Genomic DNA, 19,018 nt, shown 5'->3' with positions numbered 1-19,018 from the left:
GTTTCTGATCGAGAAGCTAAGCTATGCGGATCAGAAACCCTTGACTTGGGAAGATGTCCAAACAGTCACACCGGAAATAATATTATTACACATAAAATCTTTTTTATCGATTAATCCGTCTTAAAAACAAATTGTATGTTTTATGTATCGTGAGATGTTTTAGTTTGTGCTGAAAATATTTTGTTGATAGCTTTTTTATCATTGTTCAATAATCCGGATAAAAGTTCTTTCCGGTTTTTTATGCTAGACACGCCATAACAGAAAGCTGTAATCCGATTGGTTGTATTTCATAAGTCAAACTAATGTTGATTAGTCCGAAATATCCCGTTTACATCGCCGCCATTTTCAAAACAAAGCTCAAAAGTTGAGTTATTTTACGTAGGTTTAGCAGGTAAGGGATAAAATAGACATGCCTTCAGCAGAAGACGAGAACGTATTTAGGTAAGTTTTGTTCAAATCTTTTGTGTCTTCCAAATTTAAATTTCTTGACTACAAATATTAATAAAATATGGTTTAGGCCAAGCGTTGATTGCTGTAATAAAGTTTAATAGGTCATTCTTGTTAAAGTTATCAGTTACACATAAATATGTTTCATTATGATTACTTATTATCGAGTTTCTACCTCCATATTATCTGTATTTAATTAATAATGAATAAGCTTTACAAATGCAGTAGAATTTGCATTGACTTTGCCATCTCATCTCGGAGAGATTCTTTGCAATCGTGAAGAAGAATGCAAAAAAATCGCGTGGCTTCCATTCCTGTGCGATATATTGGGTTAAATAATTTTTAAATCTGCAAGGAAGTGGGAAATACAGAGTATATTATCTGGTTATTTGCTCATGTGAACAAGTTGTGGGGAAAATTATTATTATATGATGAATATATGAACAAGTTTATTTTAAGAATTATTCATTATGTTATGAACGCTTGTATACACATGTGCATCACAGATATTAATTTATGTGAAAAGTAGATAATTGCACTGATATTAGCTGTGATTAATTAAATTACAATAAGAAGTAATTGAGAATCTCTTTGGTCAATTTGATTCCAGATTGCTGATGATTACTTGAAAAAGAGTCATCTTTATGTTTGTCTTTCTTTCATGAGTCTTAACCTCAATAGTCAGGCAAACTTGCTTACATTTTCTTCATACTTGTCATTATCAAAATATGTCTTGCATTAGCACTTATCATGCTTCATAAAAGTTCTGGTCAAAACATAACTATTACTTGCATCATGTGCATCATGAATGTCCCCATCTAAAAGCGGTACAAGGCTATGTGCAGATATGAGAAAATCTATGCCCCATATATTGATGTAGAGAAAGTTTGATGTAGATGAAGAGTGTTTGCATGTATTATACTATAGGTCAGAGAATTCCTATATGTAATGGTTTTACATTGAACACAAGGCTTTTTTTTGGACACATTAAAAACTAAAAAGGTTTTATTGTTCTGATGCATTAATACTGGTACATGTGTATTCAGATGCTAGTGGTAATTAAAAAGGGCCATTTTACATTCAACCTTCAATTGATTCTTTATATAGTTAGAAAAAAATCATGCACAACTTTCCATTTCTAATTTACAGGCTTCCAGAGGTAAAAGATGAGAAAAAATCAAGAAGACATTCAATAATAGGAATAGGATTTGATATTCCTAAACTGGTAAACCTTTTGATATTTCATATTAAGGCATAATGTCTTATGTATTAGTGGCATTGATGTTTTAATGTGCTTTATTTAATGAATAAAGAAATTAAAAAAAATTTCAAACTAATTGCAATAAGACATTTTTGATTTAAAAGAAAATGAGTTCCTATGGTACTTACTTTATAGATTAAGATTTTAATTTTAAGCAGATATTGTTATGGGTCCCTATGGTACTGGGTACTTGATTAAGATATAGATCGTAGATTAAGGTTTAAATCTTAATTGTAAGTGGATTTTATTTTCAGGGGAAACGGAAAAGAAAACAAGCAGATGAAGACAGCATCAGTATACAAAGCTATGACCCAAATAAATCCAAGGTAGGTATTCAACCATTTTGAATTTTGATAAGCTTTTTATGCAATTTGTGTAAATCATTTTAGGGAAAAGTAATTCCTATGCCTTGTTTTAAATCATTCATGGAGAGAGAAATCTAATGTTGATAATGATTACTCCTGAAACGCTACCATAAGAAGGCCTGTACATGTATATCCACAGGAAACTCTTATCTCCCTGAACATGGAACTTTCACCTTTTTTCAATAAACAAACCTATCAGTCTTAGGTGCTGGCCCATGTTTGTTTAAAGAGGTTTCCATTGATATCGGAGGTAACCGTGAGAGGGACACATGTGCACTGTGTGTTTTACCATGTATCGGGGATTACTTTGATGTCAGGACCCAGGTTTTTAGACATGTTATTCTGAGTCATTGAAAAAAAATAACTTTCAAAACAATGACAATGCAGTCAAAATACAGTGTGTTATGGGGAGATTATGTGCTGAACATGGATGTTTTGAGAAAAGTTTCATTCTTTTTGAGGGAGAAAAATTGTGTTTAAAGGTACTGGAAAATGTGATTATTGTGAGAATTTCTGACTGACCTTAAAATGGAAACAAAAGCATATTTTTTATGTCAGCCAAATTTGTGACACATTTTGTATGCTGTACATGTCTCAGAGATATTTGTTTGACATTTGAGGATGTGTCTTTTCAATGAACTTAGTTAGTGCATGGACTTTTTGTAAAGTATATAAAATATTTGTCCAATGGAAGTGCTGAGTGATGCTTCTTCAAGTTGCTGTGTCTTAGAACTAGAGACTTTATTCACACAAACCTTGTACACACCACAACCTAAGGTATTGCGCAGACCATTGAAATGTCAACAGTCGTATTCATATAAGTGTTTTCTTTAATGAACCCTGGTTAACTCGTGAAAGATAGATACATGTTATACCCCCATCCAACAATTTTTACTTGTACTATTATACATGTATAATAGAAGGTTGGTTTCTGTATGTCTTAAGATATAAAAACTATTTGAACAAGAGCTTGGACTTTATGTAGTTGTGTCAAACAGCAATGTGATGCCACTCAGCCATGGCTCGTTGAAATCAACAAGATTTGTCTAGTTTTTTAGCTAGACTCGGAAATCGATGTATATTTCACTTGAAACCAGTATGACCAGTGTCATTTTTAACTTGTTTTGATGCAAAAAATAGATACCAGTAGTTGTCCTACTGAAAGTCCATGGTTTTTTTTAAAATGGTTCTATCAACCCTATAACTGATCAATGATGAGAGTTATGACTCAAGGTTTGATCGGTGAGAGAACTGAGAATTGCTAAAAAATGTCTTTTTTTTACCCTCTTATTCTTGCATAAGGGCCTTTTGTCAAACTAAACAGCAAAGTATATTCAACATTTACCATGAATTATTTTTTTTCAAATGGTGTTTAGAAATTAAGATATTTTCATTCAAAATCTCTTGTTCCTATAAATAAAGTACGGTAACAATAATGAAAATGTATGTAAAAAAGAAAATGGAGTTGTAACTTGCAGCCAATGATGACCTATCCTTAAAATTTCTAAGAAATACATGTACCAGTAAATGTAGGTAAGATAAATAAAACATGATGTGATCCTAAAGTTATGTGAATTGATAAGGACATTAAATCTAATGGAATAGAGGAAGTATTATTGACAGAGTGTGCACGGAGTAGACCAGCTCCTATCAACTAAGCAATGTCAGGTATTTACCTGTATGCACAGGTGTGTCAGTAGGTAACGGAATAGTTTTAGCACCAGAGCAGGGCCTTGTCTTAAGATAAAGTCTGCTTGTTTTCCCTCATATGTAGAGGAAACATTTACATTGAAGGGATTAAAAAGGGGATGACCTTTTTAAGAACCCCAAACAAATCTTTGTTTTGATTTTAACATTTAAAAAAATTTAGTAGTAAAACTATTTATTTAATATGCTTGTTTTAATTGCAGAAAAAGCTTAGAAAATCTATGCTTAGAGTTTCTTCCATTGCCAACCTTCTGTCACCGTCAAAGTCTATCAAACAAGAAAAAGAATTTCAGGTACAGATTTATTACATGTTGGATTCAGTTCATTGCAGAGAAAGTTTTATCCTAATATCCAAGTTAAAGTTACTGGGCTTGTTAGGGGAAAAAAAGAATTCATACAAGAATAAATGTATTCATTTTTCTAATTTATCCCTTGAGATATGTAAAAAGAACCATATGACGGTTGCACCTATTAGCTGCTTAAAAATTCCCTGTAGGCATATATTCGTACTGAAATATATATATCTATCTATTTGTGTATAAAACCATTATTTTTCTCAGATTTAGTCTAAACTCAAACCTCTTTGGTTACAAAATGTATAATTTTTAACTTTCAATGATTTAATTCTAGAGATCCATAAGTTTCAAAGTCCCCCCATCCCCTGTCACCAAACATAATGTAACCCCCTACAAGGCCCCCCAGCCCTCCCCGGCCAAGCGGCGACTTAGTCGAACATGGAGCGAGATGATGAGCACGGTGGGACATATACCCATACAGCTGACCCACAGGGACATCAAGAGACAGGAGGTACATTGAGGGAATTGAAATTTTCTTGTAAAAAAACAAAAACCTGTCACTGTCCTTGAAGGTTTAATTTTGTTCATGATGAATCTAGTACTGATCTTAGTGCACATAAGGCATAAAACATTTATCTTTAAACTGTTAAAAATAGATTTCTTAAAAAAAGCAAAGACAAAATTTGCAATTGGCACTTACTTTGTTTTATTTTAATTTTATTTGCTAGGCAATATACGAATTGTATCAAGGTGAAAATGACTTGGTTGAGGATTTAACCATTGTGAAAAAGGTGAGACAAAGCTGTGGGTGTATTATCATCAAACATAATTAAATTAAGGAAAGTCATAATTTACCATAAGTCTAAGTCCTCTGTGGATGTTCTAAAGAGTTTTATTATGGTCTATTGCAGACATACAGAGATTCCATGGAGAAGCTACAGCTGATGACGGAGTGGGAACTGGAACAGATTTTTGGTCCAGTTGATAAGCTGATTCCAATTCATGAAGGTATAAAAAAAAACCCCACCCCTAAATCATAGAGAGAACTTACCACAAAGAATTACGGTATAAAATAAAAGATAGGCATAGTAGAAACAGAAAGATTTTTCTGCCACATTCTACATGGTTTATTTATTCTTGTTTTGTGTCAGTATGTTGGAAATTAATTTTTGATCACCTTTCAGAGCTTGCTAGTGGTCTACAGAACCAGAGATTACCCGACGGGACCACCAGAGACATTGGATCTCTATTGGTGGATTGGGTAAGCATCATTTAGATAAATCTAACCAAGTTTAGAAATTTATCTGGTGTTAATAAAAAAAATATCCTAAAAGATTTATATCTACATGTCTTTACTTGTATATGATTTAATAAACTTGTATGCGCTCTGAGTCCAAAATTGAAAATGGATAATCTTATCTTATTTTTTGGTGAGATTTCTTAAAGTAAAAGTAGAAGTTTATTTTCATCTTTGAAATATTCTCTTTTGTTAGTTCATTCTTGTCAAGGAATGGTGTTTGTTTCATATTAAAACTTTCTTCAATTACAGGTGCAGAAGCTGAAGGACTACATTCCATTTTGTGCCAACCAGGTGTTTGGGAAGGCCTTGTTGGATGAAAAGAAGAACGACCCTGCCGTTGACGATTTTCTACAGCGGTGTCAGGATTCTCCATTCAGTCGCAAACTGGATCTCTGGACGTTGTTAGGTAACAAAATAAAAAATTATTAAATAGTGGGTAAATGGTCATAATAAAGTGTTTTATCAAGATGCTTCCGCATGGTGCTTGAATTTATATTCTCAACTTTTCAGATGGAGCCAGGGGAAAATTCATCAAATACCCTTTGCTGTTGAAAGCTATTCACAAATATGTAAGTACATATATAACTCTCGATCCATTTCTTCTCCAGATTCTCTCTCATCTTTCTCTCATTCTATCTAGAAGTTTAAAGGGACTTGGACATGATTTGACTTAAAATTTTCAAATTTTATTTTTCCATTTTCAATGTTTATACTGATAAATATAGAAGTTTATAATACTATGTTAAAATTTGAAACTCAGATATCAAGTTATAAGCAAGATACAGAGTTCATAATTCTTTGTTTTGTAAACAAAGCTCCAATATTGTCATTTTTACATATGTGTTGTATTGGTGTAAGTTTCAATCAAATGTAACTTTCTTTTGTTGATAATAGTATTTATGAAGATATTGAATTAGTTTAAATTGTTTTTACATGTCATTTTGTCTAAGAAATGGTTAAATTCTACATTATATTTTTTGTAAACAACTATAAGACTCGAGCTTTATTTACATTACTGTCAATTATTGCCTCTGTATCTCGCTTGTAACTTGACTTTAACATGTAATATTTTGGTCAATCATTTAAAATGCACCATTTTAACCATTTTATACATAAAAAATAAAAATAAAATTTTTGATCTTAAATCGTGTCCAAGTCCCAAGTCCAAGTCCCAAGAGAATTTCAGAAACTTCATTTCATAGAGAAAAAAATTGTAAAAATTGATTTACTTTTGTGCATGTTTTTTTTTTGGTTTCATCTTGGTTGAGCATTGTTCTGGTTGATAGGTTATTAGTGAAGAGTAGGCACTGATTGATATCATTGTTACTACTGTACTTAACAACACTGTAAATGTAGTGGTTAAACTGGATAAAGACTACTTGATATTTTACTTTCAGACCTGTGACACAGATGAAGATAAGGAGTACCTTTTAGAAGCAGTAAGTTAGACATAATTTATCATCTAACAGTCTTATAGTTGTACAGACTGGTAAAGTCTATCAAATATTTGAAACGCTGATATATATCATGTAGTCATACAGACTTAGATATTAACAATTATTTTATAACATATTTGAAACACTGGAATATGTTTCTTTGCAGATTAAGATTGTGGAGAAGATTATATCAGAGGCAGATCACAAGACAGGAGAAGCCAAATGTAAATATTACGCCGGCAGGATTTCCTTTCTGTATGAAGAAGAGGTAAGAATAACTGTATGCAATAGTCTTACAGCATTTTGTTAAACATTGTCTATTTTTCTGAATTAAGACACTGCATTGTCAAAGGACTAAGTGCGGTTTTATGTAATTTTGCCCCCCAAAATCAAAGTTTTAGAAAGAGCTTTAAAATAAGGTGAAAGATAGTTAAAATCATATTGGAAATAAAGGTGTAAAAGGTTATCACCACAGTGACGTCATAATGTAGAAATGACGTCATGAATATTGCATTATTTTGATAAATTGATGTTTTTAAGCAAAATATGGGTGTTTTCCGATGGTTTTTGACTGGGAAACATCGAGCGCAGGCTTGCTCAAGTACCATTTTTTAGTATAATATAATATGTATAACTATCTGAAGAAAAACATATGTTAAAATCGCACTTGAGCAGACCTGCGCTCTATACTTCCGAATGCAAAATTTGCGGGAATTAAGTCATTTAAGTGACGTCATAGATAAACAGTGAGTGAGCAATGATGACTAAAATCAAGATTAAAGTTATAGGCATCCTCTTTACAATGATATGTGAAGATTTCATTTTCATACGATACCATTTAAAAATTGGTTGAAATCGGGGGCAGATATTTGACAATACCGCACATAGTCCTTTATGTCATATTATGATAATCCTAAATAAAAAATTTTGTAGAAATGTGAAGCTCTGGAAAATTCAACCATGCTTGTCTGTAATGGGAGCTTGAAGAACAACAAAGGCAGTGTAAGTTTCCAAGAATAATATAAAAAATGCTAGTGGTTATTAAATAAAAATATTTAAAGAACTGCATAACAAATCAATTCTTTCAAATCGTGTGCAAGGTTTTTGCAGGATTTTAATGTGTGTTATCATTAATGACATCCAAAAAAATGTTGAGTCTTCTTTACCGTGCCAAAAATTAATATTTGTTATTATATATCTATTGCAGAAACTTCATATATTCCTATTCAACAAAGTGCTTGTTGCTACCCGATTGGTCACTCAGAATGGTCACCAAGGTTACCAAGTGTACAGACAACCAATCCCGGTGGAGGAGTTGGTTGTTGAAGATCTTAAAGATGGAGAGGTCAAGGTGGGGTCATTCAGAAGTGCTTTTGGATCTGGCCAGACAGGTTAGTGAAGCATTTAAACCAAAGAGTGCTTTATTGATTTTACACAGGCACTCGTATCCTTTAGGTTGGTGCATTTGTTATGTTTTAATAATTTTTGTGGCTGTTATCTGATATTATGAGTTTATTTGGTAAGCTTCCAAAACCTTTCCTAGAAAAGAATGGTATTGAAAAAAAATAATGAAGAGGAAATGAACTTTAACATTTTGAATTTTATGGATGTAAAAAAAATTATCCAATGATTTCAGCTCTTAGTCAAATCAGAATTTATTCAAGATTTTTTTTATGATTAAATAAGCAAAATGTAAATCCTAATTATATTCCCTGATTTTTATTTTTCAGCCAAGAATGTTTTGCGCGTGGGGTTTGTGGATGGGGGGAAAGGTCAGTCTCACACTCTGATAGCGACTGATCAACATGACAAGAGACAGTGGCTGCAGTGTCTCAACAGCATTCTAAAAACTGTAAAGAAACCAGCTACCACATCCAATGAGGACCCCTTGGGCCTGCGCCCTGACCCTGTGGGGCAGTCCTCGGAATCCGACACTGAGTTGCAGCCATTCCCCGAGGCTGATCTGCAATCATTGTCCGAGGAGGAGAGTGAGGATCTAAGTTCCGAGGGGTCCCCAGGAGAAAACTCACGTAAGAGCAAGAGGAAGTCTTCAGGGAAAGAAAATTTCAAGGTCACTAGAAAGGATTCTTTGACCTCCTTGTCAAGTATTGCTTCCTCTTTGAGGAGTTCCACCTCCTCAATGAGGAATTCCCAGTCCTCTCTCAGAAGCTCTGTGTCCTCACTGAAGAGTTCCACTTCCTCTCTAAAGTCCAAGAAGAGCTCCTCCTCTCTTAGGAAAGTGTTGAGGAAATCTAAGACGGATCTCAAATCGGGGAGCAAGAAGTGAATGAGTTGCTAGTATTCTCTGTGGATTGCCAGTACTGATATTGGAGTCATGGACATTTTTAATGAGAACTTTTTAATTTGCCAAACACTACTTGTGCCATCCGCATTTCTGAGGAAGCTTTTGTGTTCTTGAATTCATTTTCTTTCCTTTACTCAAGGAAACTAATTGGAGAAGAAACAAACATGTACAGGGTAACAGTGTTGGATACAAATACTGAGCTTAAAAGGCAGCATTTCCTTATTTCCCCCCTTTTTATCATTTTTTTTTTTTTACATTTCTAGGTTGTGTTAATCATGGTCACAAAACATGCAAAATATCTTCTCCTCAATAAATACATCATGATGCACTTGCATTCATATTCTATGAGGTTTAACACTTTACCTAAGAGTAGTGCTATGGAGTTTTGGTGTTTCCCCCTTATTAGTCCCTGTATATGGTATATGACTGTCAACTGTAAATAGTCCTTGTAGTATTGTACAAAAACACAACTGTGTCATTCCACTATATTCATACAATGATATGTTCAAGTCATACATATATCTATGTGATGGTGCATTGTACATGTAAATGTTATCTTTTTTGTACTTTTGACATGTATTGAAAAATGTTCTATTACTATTACTTATTCACCATTTCATCATGTGCAATGTGTTTGTGATGTGTAACTTATCATACATTGACAATTCTATGCAATCAATCACACAGGACACTTGCTTCTCAACTTTTTCCCTGAAATATTTTTCATTTTGCATTCTGCTTGTTATTACATGGAGCACATTCATTTTTTTTAAAAATTATTTTTTTCTTCGTGATAGCCCAGTACAATTAACCTCAGTTCTTTTATGTCACCATAATATTTTACCTGTATCAAAATATTTCACCTATTTTTACCTGAAAAAAAAGTATTTTATAATTGATTTATAGCATATCATTATGTAACACTACACATGGACGAACTGTCAATGTTTAATATTCCACACTTTTATTTTTTAAGTAGTATATACTGTACTGGGTACTTTGATGTATTCTGTACAGTTGTAAATATTTTTCATTTCTTTCTGCTCTCTTATCTCTCTTTCTGCTGTCTTTTCCCTTTATTTTGTCACATGTGATTGGCAGGTAAGTATACTATTGTAATCTAAGGGCAATAATGAGTACTTATTTTTTTATTCAAAGCTACAAAGCATTCTATGAGAATAGATTATAAGCATTGTTGTATGGTCTTAAACCCATTTTTCATTTTATTTGTAAGTTTTGGATTTGGATAATAATTTATCCAAGTAAAATTTTGTAGCATTATTTTGTAACAGTTCATGGCGTTTTGAAAATTTGCACTTGAAAGATAATGAACTTTGAAATATGGCAAAGAATAAAGAATTTGAAATTGATTTCGGATTTGATTATATCTGCTTCAGCATCAACTACTGAACCAAGGTAAAACAAGTTCATGTACATGGAAGTAAAATACTGCTGCAAAGTCATTATTTGTTGTTGCAGTCCGAAAGCTTACTTTTAGCAGTCTGCTGATATCAGTGAGCCAAGCACTAATAATTACATTACACTACTATGTCATAAAAGTACTGACTTTCCCATTTTTTACTGATAAACTTAGACAATTACTGTACTGATAATGTACTGACATTACTGATAAACTTAGAATTTAGAAAAGTACTGACATTTTTACTAATGGTACTGATAAACTTAGAAAAGTACTGACAAACTTAGTAGTGATAAACTTAGATTATTAAACATGTAGTAGTTACCCCATATAATATTGTTGGTTATGTACATATAACCCACACTTTTAACAATAGAAAACTCGCCAAGCTATGGTACAATACGGTAATAACATTTTTCTTCTAAGAAAATGTCAGTTTTATATGTAATTTTCATAAGTGAAGGAGAAATTGAGTCTTGTTTTTTGAAAAGAGAAATTGATGGATTTTATAATATTTATGTTGTAAGCATGAGTTTTGAAACGAAAAGTCAGTTAAAAAATTGACACTCTAAACATCAATAAACTTGATCACCCATAACAATACCTTCAATCTTTCCTTATTACCCATGCGCGGATTTAGAGGGGTTTGGGGCATCTGAACTCCACCCCCTTGCACCCTGGAAAGATCTAATTTCTTAAAAATGCATTCAATGTTACATTCTTATAGTTAGTCGTGGTCATTTCAGCTTGTTTACAAGTGACAATATGCGTCTAAATGGCTAAATGAAATAAATTTAAAAAACAAAATTGTAAAAAAAAATATTAGACCAGAAAGGTTGAAATTTGTGTCAAATCATCGTCAGTTGTTCAAATCATGATTCCCGTATCATATTATATATTCCAGGGATAGGTGTGCGAATTTTTACTTTAAAAATTATCTAAAAATGACCTCGCCAGAAAGGCTGAAATTTGTGTCGAAGCATCTTCAAATTTTGTAGATCAAGTTTGTACAAATTACCGGTATGATCATGGGGTAGAGTTGGACCACAATAAGGGGACGGGGGTGAAGTTTTTAATAGAAATAAAAAGAAAATAATGAAAATGTCGTGAAAATCTTCCCAGCGACTATAAAGGTCTTTAATATGGACTGAAATATGGTGGAGTTTTTCTTTTCTTTTTTATCTCACCGAGACGAAGTCAAGGGGAGCTTATGCTATACCCCCGGTGTAACGAGGAAAAGTGACCCCCGTAGAATATTGACCGAGGGTCATTTTTCTACGTAGAAAAATGACCCACTCAGTTGTAGAATACTTGGAAAACATCGTAGAAATTATGGTCTTATGGTCATATTTCTCCGTGTGGGTTGTAGAAAAATGACCCCGTAGAATATTGACTAAATTTTTATTACATATTCTATGTTTACTAGTTTTTGGTCCATTCCTTTTCCTTAGGATGGATACAGGGATGGTGGTAATGATGGAGGGGGGGGAATTATTGTTACTTAGATTTTTTTTTAGGGGGGTTGGGTATTCATGGGAAGGTGGTCGAGGGCTATTATAGGTAAATTTAATAAGTGACACGATTATTGAATATTGTGATCTGTGGAACCTTCAGGTAACATTGAAAAGACTAAAGTAATAATCTTCTCTAAAGGTCGTGTTACAAAAGAATTTTTTTTATACAGAGATGTACCTTCTGAAATTGGGAATGAGTTAAAATATATTGGTGTTATTATGTCTTTTAGTGGATCTTTTAAAAGTACGCAAAAACATTTAACTGACCAAGCCTTAAAAGCTTTGTATGGAGTATTTAGAAAAATAAGATATTTTGATTTACCAATCGACTGTCAATTTGATCTGTTTAATAAAGTTATTAGCCGAATCATATTTTATGGTTGTGAAGTGTGGGGCTACGAAAACACAGATATTTATTAGAGAAAGTTCATTTAAAATTTTTGAAATTTGTTCTGCATATTAAGTCTAGTACCCCAAATTGTATGGTTTATGGGGAAACTGGACGATACCCTTTGATAATATGTTATCAAGGTACGAATAATAACTTATTGGGCTAAACTTTTACTTACACACGATTGTAAGCTTATAATGTATCGCTATTTTTATAAATGTTTTTCTGAGGGTTCGTTTATGCACCCATGGTTGAAATATGTTAGAGATATTTTTAACTCATGTGGTCTTTTCTTTGTCTGGATCAAAGTTTTTCTAGTATCAACTGGCTAAAATGTATTGTTAAAGGGGCATGGTCACGATTTTGGTCAAATTTTATTTTTCTGTTTTTGTTATTTGCAATGCTTTAGGAATGCATTTCTAATGATCAAATGAAATTTGGGTGCCAGTCGTTGAGTTTTATGCAAGACACTGGGATTACAATTCTTCGTCATGTAAACAAGACTCGTGCCCTGTTTTTGTTTACATAGGTTCAATATACCAGTAAAAAATCTTTTCAAAGCTGGTTTGTCTATCTTATTATTCATTTTAAGCATAAATAAACAGTTCCTAACGATTAACACATTCATTTTAGTTTTAAAACTGGAATTTTCACTTCAACATTCAAAATGTAAACAAACGCTTTGTTTACATAGCAATGAGTTGTAAGCTCTGCAACTCGCTTATGACTCATCAAATGACACTCAAATTTTAGTTGCCTATTAAAAATGCCTTTCTGAAGCATTGTAAACATTAAAATCGAAAAAATAATTTTTGACCAAAATCGTGACCATGCCCCTTTAAAGAAACGCTCATAAATCAGTTTTTACAAGATTGGTTAAGGAATGTAGAAAATGCACCCAAATGTCTTTAAGAAAAGCACTGGACAGGAAATTTATCCTAAAAAAACTTCCAAATGATTTACGATCCCTATTAACAAAATTTAGTACCTGTAATTATAAATTACCAATTGAAACTGGAAGATGGATTAATAGAGATATGTCATAGAATTTGTTCGTTATGTAATAAAAACACTTTGGGTGACGAATACCACTATATAATGGAATGCCAGGCATTTTCTTTATTCTGCAACAAATTAATTTAGGAAAAATATTCAACAAATGTTAACACTCATAAATATGGGAACCTTATGAATACCAGTGACATTGATTCATTAAAAAAATTGTCCATATTTGTTGAAAAAAATATTAGATCGATTTATTTAACTCTGTACTCTTCCTAACTTGACTCTGTATTTGTACATTTGTAAATATTTTTGTTTTTGCACCTCATGTACCATTGTTATGGTTTGAGTGTTGTTATGTTACAACGGGCTTAAAAAGAATGCATTTAAAAAATAATAAATGCTTGATTTGAAACCATATAAACATTACTAATCCCAACTTTACTTGGATTTACCATACAAGTTTCCCAGACAATCATACTCAGTTTTAGCAGTTTCTAAAAGTAGAAACAAAGCTGCTTTTTGTTACTTTTCTCGAAAAAGTGATCTCATAACTGAGTGTCAATAAAGTATAACATCTATTAAGATATATTTGTTGATAAGTAAAAAACGAAGTATAAGACCTGCTGTAAGGACTAGATTGCAAACACAAAGATTTATATTTACCAAACTTACAAATCATTAAATAATATTACCTGTTATCCCTAATCATATCCTACTGTTTACTTTTAGTTGTAAAGGCTTGAAAGTTATGTACAACTTATTATTAGACAAAAAAAAAAAAGAGAAACATGTACATCTATATCAAAATGGACAGGAAAGGGTCATAATAATGCACAAGAAACCTCGAACAAAATATTTGAACTCCATTTTAAATCTACACAAGAATCAAAATTACATTGATTACAGTTCCAAATTCTTCATAGAATTTTCCGACAAATAAATATCTTTTCAAAACAAAAAAGCAGAGTCTCATGTGTGAACGTTCTGTAAAAGAGATGAAGAGAGTATTTAACATTAATTCTAACTAGACTTTTACCCGTGCGTGCACGGGTTGACATTGCATATGACATCGGGCATTTACAAAATATATACATCGAAACACCGTATATATTGACATTTGCATAACAAAACTTCAAGCCTACAATAATGCTATTAATTTCACTACACTCTGTTGAGTTGGAATAATCTAACTGTGTTTCGGGAAATGCCTTCATCACAGTCAAAATGCCTCCATCGTCGGAACCCACGGGTTTTCTATCCGTTACACTGCAGTGTAACGGATAGAAATCCGACGATGAAATGCCTCCCATATACCCGTAATGTAGCAGAAAATTGCTGAATCGCTCCGAAACGGTTTTGGAGAAAATTAAGTTGCATTGAATATAACAGTCTAAGTGTTCACAAAAACCATTTTGAAGCTGTAAATACCTTTCCTCGAAAAGTTTAAATCTATAATTGCAGAATCAACATATTAATTTCAACAACGTTTTTACACATCTTGTTGACATTCAAATTCTAGTAAATGCACTGTCTTAAAGTTATCTCCCGTATTTTCTTTGATGAACATAAAAAAATTTCCAATGAAAATTAACACACATTTGTTTTATCGTTTTCAAATTTATCCATGCAAATATGATATTGTGGAAACATAAAATAAAGAGCCTGTAGTGATTTGGTGTGAATGTAATGCGCATGCGCAAGGTTATCAAATCCAAAAAATTCAGATGTTTTCCGGAATTTTTTGAGGAATTTTCGTTGATTATTAATTAAAGAAGCCTGATTGAGAAAAAATAAAAACAAATTGGTAATCTTCAAGTACCAATGATGTTTAAAATATATAAAAGAAAAGACAGTACTCTTCCGATTTATCGGTATTAAAGCTAAAAAATTCGAGTCTATTATTTTAATATAGTAGTATAGATTATGAATGTACTGTTGTAACAGAATAATGGACTGGTTTTAAAGAATATATTTTGAGACACATTTTTTTATCAATAACATTTGATAAACAATAATTACATGTACATGTACTTCTTTTTAGAAAATATAAAAATAGAGAAATGTATGATTTTTTAAACTTGGAAATTCTTATTGTGAGGCAATATATATATTTGTTTGTAAATATAAAAGAAACGCTAATCCAAATATACGTGAATTAAAAACCTAAAAATATATGCTTATGAAAAATTGTAGATGTAAGGAATTTAAGAAAATAAGCTTTAATGGTGTAGTATATAAGGAAAAATTGTTTCTTTATTGTGTTTTTTTCTATTTTGTTTAGAACTGCAATGGGTTTCTTTTATTTCTTTATCCGCTTTCAAGTATCCATGTAGAACAGGGTCCTATCGCGTGAATATGGCTTATACAGTAAAACTCGGTTATAGCGAAGTCCTCGGGACCAATGGAATTCCTTCGTTATATCTGTAATTCGTTATATTCATATAATGAATTCGTAATATCTATAGCGAATTCACTATATATGCATGTTTTCTTTCACCAGACAATAATTTTTGTTAAATAGGACTTAAATAAAAATAGATTACTTTGATGCCTTTAATAATCGGATTGTGAATTAAAAAAATAATGTAACAATAAATTTATTCAAATTATTTTGTTAAATGGTAGCCCAAACTTTTTCAAACTGTAAAGGGATTCGTTATAAATGTGTGAAATGTTGTTATTTTTCAAAATCAGTTCGCTATATCCGTAAATTCGTTATATTATAATTCGTTATAACCGTAAAATTTTGCAAAGATTTGTTAAGAATTTTACCGGGGACTCAAAAAACTTCGCTATATCCGAGAATTCGCTATATTCGTGTTCGTACTAAACGAGTTTTACTGTATATTATTTACAGATGTAAACAATCCCCCCCCCCTCTCTCTCTCTCTCTCTCTCTCTCTCTCTCTCTCTCTCTCTCTCTCTCTCTCTCTCTCTCTCTCTCTCTCTCTCTCAAAATGTACTTTTACTACACACGGACTATACATTTGTACAGTATAAAATATTCAAATAGTCAAAAGTTTTCCAATATGATTGTATCAACTAATTTACGAAGTATATCACGTTTGTACATGAATATGTTGTGAAAATGGAAAATTCAATCAAAGAAAGAGTAAAAAACGAAGTCATCATCAACGTGTTGCATATTGCATACAGAAAGTCGGGAAAGGGGTGGCTTTACATTATTGCAGTGTACTTGACGGTTCAGTATAGATCAGTTTATTTAAGCAAAATTCATCTGTCAGATAAACAGCATGCGGTCTAATATATATCATTAGTGAATGACTGCAAAATTGCATCCTCCAATAATTGATTTAGCGAAGCCATTAATCATTACCTTTTGATTAGAGTAGAATTTTATGTCAGACATTAAAAAATACAAAAAAAATACGCGTTATTTGTCGAAATTTCACATCTGCCTGCTGGATTTTTTTTCTAAAAATATGTAAAACGTAGTCATAAAATTTAAGTTTGTCTACTAAATCATCAACCATAATAGTGGGGCCTATTTAGCAAAACGAGCATAATGCAAAAAGGGAGCGCATGCGAGCACATCATAATGCGTATACCTCGGGGACACCACAACCCTAGAAAGGCTTAGTGAAGGGGCAAGGCCACAAAGCAGGCTGACAAGTACTTCAAGATAAACACAGACATCGCTTTGTTCAAAATGATGTTATACCGCGGTATAATGTAAAAGGGTAAAACGGTAGTTCTGTCTAAGGCCTTTGCAAGTTTTTTCTTTGTTTAGCGTCCACCCAAAACTCAAAAACCTGTCTTTCTATCAGGAAAAAAACCCACAAACATTAGGAAAAAAACCCACAACTTTTTAAAGGTTCAACAAAATAAAATTTGTTATATATTTTGAAGTTTTTCTTCATTTTGTAACAAAAATAACATATATGATTTCCATTTTGAATGTTGTTATATTTGATTTCTGATCCGGATTTAAAAATGCGATCCTGAGCCCGACATATGAAAAAGTGATCTAATTTTATGAACAACAATTGTGTGTGTGTGTTCTTAAAATAATTTTTACATCTCAAAACCAATCCATCCGCGGACGCTAAACAACTTGGAATGGCCTAATCTTTCAGATGATTTCACTGCCCCCCCCCCCCCCCCCCCACCACCACCCTGGGACACTTACCAAACATGAATGCTAAATGTATCGCCTTTAATTTGTATTATTTCTATGTTGTTTATAAGTCAGGTCAAAATTCTATGGGGGTCAGTTTTCAACGTGTGGGGGGTTGTAGATCTACAGGTCTGGAATGGTTTTCTACTGTAGAAAAAGGACCCTACTTGTCATAGAATACTGACCCTGGGTCAGTTTTCTCCGTAGAAATTTGACCCCCGGGCCAATATTCTACGGAGGTCACTTTTCGTCGTTACACCGGCGTCGGCGTCGACGTCCAGACCTGGTTAAAGTTTTTGTTGCAGGTCCTGTATCTGAGCTATTACGTGTCCTATCTTCACCAAACTTGCATGGATGATGCATCTGGACCTACTTATGGACTTGAAAGACTTGGATGCTGAATCTGGGTCCTAAATTTCAAATGCTGAAGGAGGTTAAGGTTTTTGGAGCAGGTTAAAGTTTTTGTTGCAGGTGCCCTTTGATAGCAATATCTAAGTTACTTCTGGTCCTTACTTCACCAAACTTGCATGGATGGTGTGTCTTATAATACTGATGCACCAGACAGGCTTGAGTGCTAAATCTGAGCTTAGGTTTCGGATGATGGAGGAGAAAAGGTTTTAAGAGCTGGTTAAAGTTTTTGTTGCAGGTGCCCTCTGATGATAATATCTTAGTTACTACTGGTCCTTACTTCACCAAACTTGTATGGTTGGTGCGTCTTTTGATACTGATGCACCTGACAGGCTTGGATGCTGAATCTGAGCCATAGGTTACGGATGCTGGATGAGGTTTAGTTTTTTGGAACAGGTCACATGTTTTATGGATGATAGCTTGCATAGTTGATTTAACTATATTATAAATGAAACGCAGAGGTTGCTTCAGATGCAGAGCCTGATCTCCATTATCAAGGATGCTAAAGAAATCTCCTACCTCATTTAAACCTGCTTGATAGAAAGATGTGGTTGTTGTTAAATGATATAACATGATTCCTTTGATAGAGTATTGTATGATATGAAACACTATTTTTTAATATGATACAATAATATCATATGTTATGTTCTAAAAAGTTATATGATACGATATGATATTGCATCCATTTTTTTTTTAATATTTTATAATATTGTATTATACATGTATAATATTTTACTTTATCACATGATATTTGATATGATACAATCAGGCTTGGGGCGAATTACATTGTAAAGTAATGCATTACATTACCATTACTTCATGAATTTGGGCATTAAATTACCATTACCATTACTTGATTTTCTTGAAGTAATGCATTACATTACCATTACATGAGTAAAGTAATGCATTACCATTACCCTTACTTTGTTTTAAAAAAGTAAAGCTAATAAAGAGTTTTTGCAAATGTTTCAAATATAAAACACTCTTTAACATATCTACAGCTTCATGCTCAGTATCAGGTTCAA

General features: G+C 32.6%; 1 protein-coding gene across 2 annotated transcripts; it reads left to right on the top strand.

Annotated features, from left to right (window-relative positions):
• The first annotated feature begins 287 nt into the window (after positions 1-287).
• On the top strand, positions 288-10,487 carry LOC105320341 (rho guanine nucleotide exchange factor 3). Of its 2 annotated transcripts, XM_011418251.4 has the most exons (15): positions 288-441; positions 1,597-1,672; positions 1,963-2,034; positions 3,984-4,073; positions 4,411-4,587; positions 4,805-4,867; positions 4,988-5,084; positions 5,261-5,337; positions 5,626-5,782; positions 5,887-5,945; positions 6,774-6,815; positions 6,979-7,080; positions 7,746-7,814; positions 8,020-8,203; positions 8,543-10,487. In XM_011418251.4, the coding sequence occupies exons 1-15, from the start codon at positions 410-412 to the stop codon at positions 9,097-9,099; spliced, it is 1,854 nt and encodes a 617-aa protein (XP_011416553.3). In that variant the 5' UTR covers positions 288-409; the 3' UTR covers positions 9,100-10,487. The 2 variants fall into 2 exon arrangements, with proteins under 2 accessions (XP_011416553.3, XP_011416554.3); XM_011418252.4 differs by lacking the exons at positions 288-441; positions 1,597-1,672; positions 1,963-2,034 and adding an exon at positions 2,189-2,850.
• The last annotated feature ends 8,531 nt before the right edge of the window (positions 10,488-19,018 follow it).

The sequence above is a fragment of the Magallana gigas genome, chromosome 4, assembly GCF_963853765.1.
Source record: "Magallana gigas chromosome 4, xbMagGiga1.1, whole genome shotgun sequence".
In the NCBI taxonomy this organism is placed as follows: domain Eukaryota; kingdom Metazoa; phylum Mollusca; class Bivalvia; order Ostreida; family Ostreidae; genus Magallana; species Magallana gigas.
Note: the sequence above shows the minus strand (reverse complement) of the source record. Positions and strands in the feature narration are given on the sequence as shown.

Coding starts and splice junctions, on each gene's coding strand:
- LOC105320341 (XM_011418251.4), top strand. CDS start 410: ATGCCTTCAGCAGAAGACGAGAACGTATTTAG. Junction 4,074..4,410: donor AACAAGAAAAAGAATTTCAG/GTACAGATTTAT, acceptor ATTTAATTCTAG/AGATCCATAAGTTTCAAAGT. Junction 5,946..6,773: donor TGAAAGCTATTCACAAATAT/GTAAGTACATAT, acceptor TTTTACTTTCAG/ACCTGTGACACAGATGAAGA.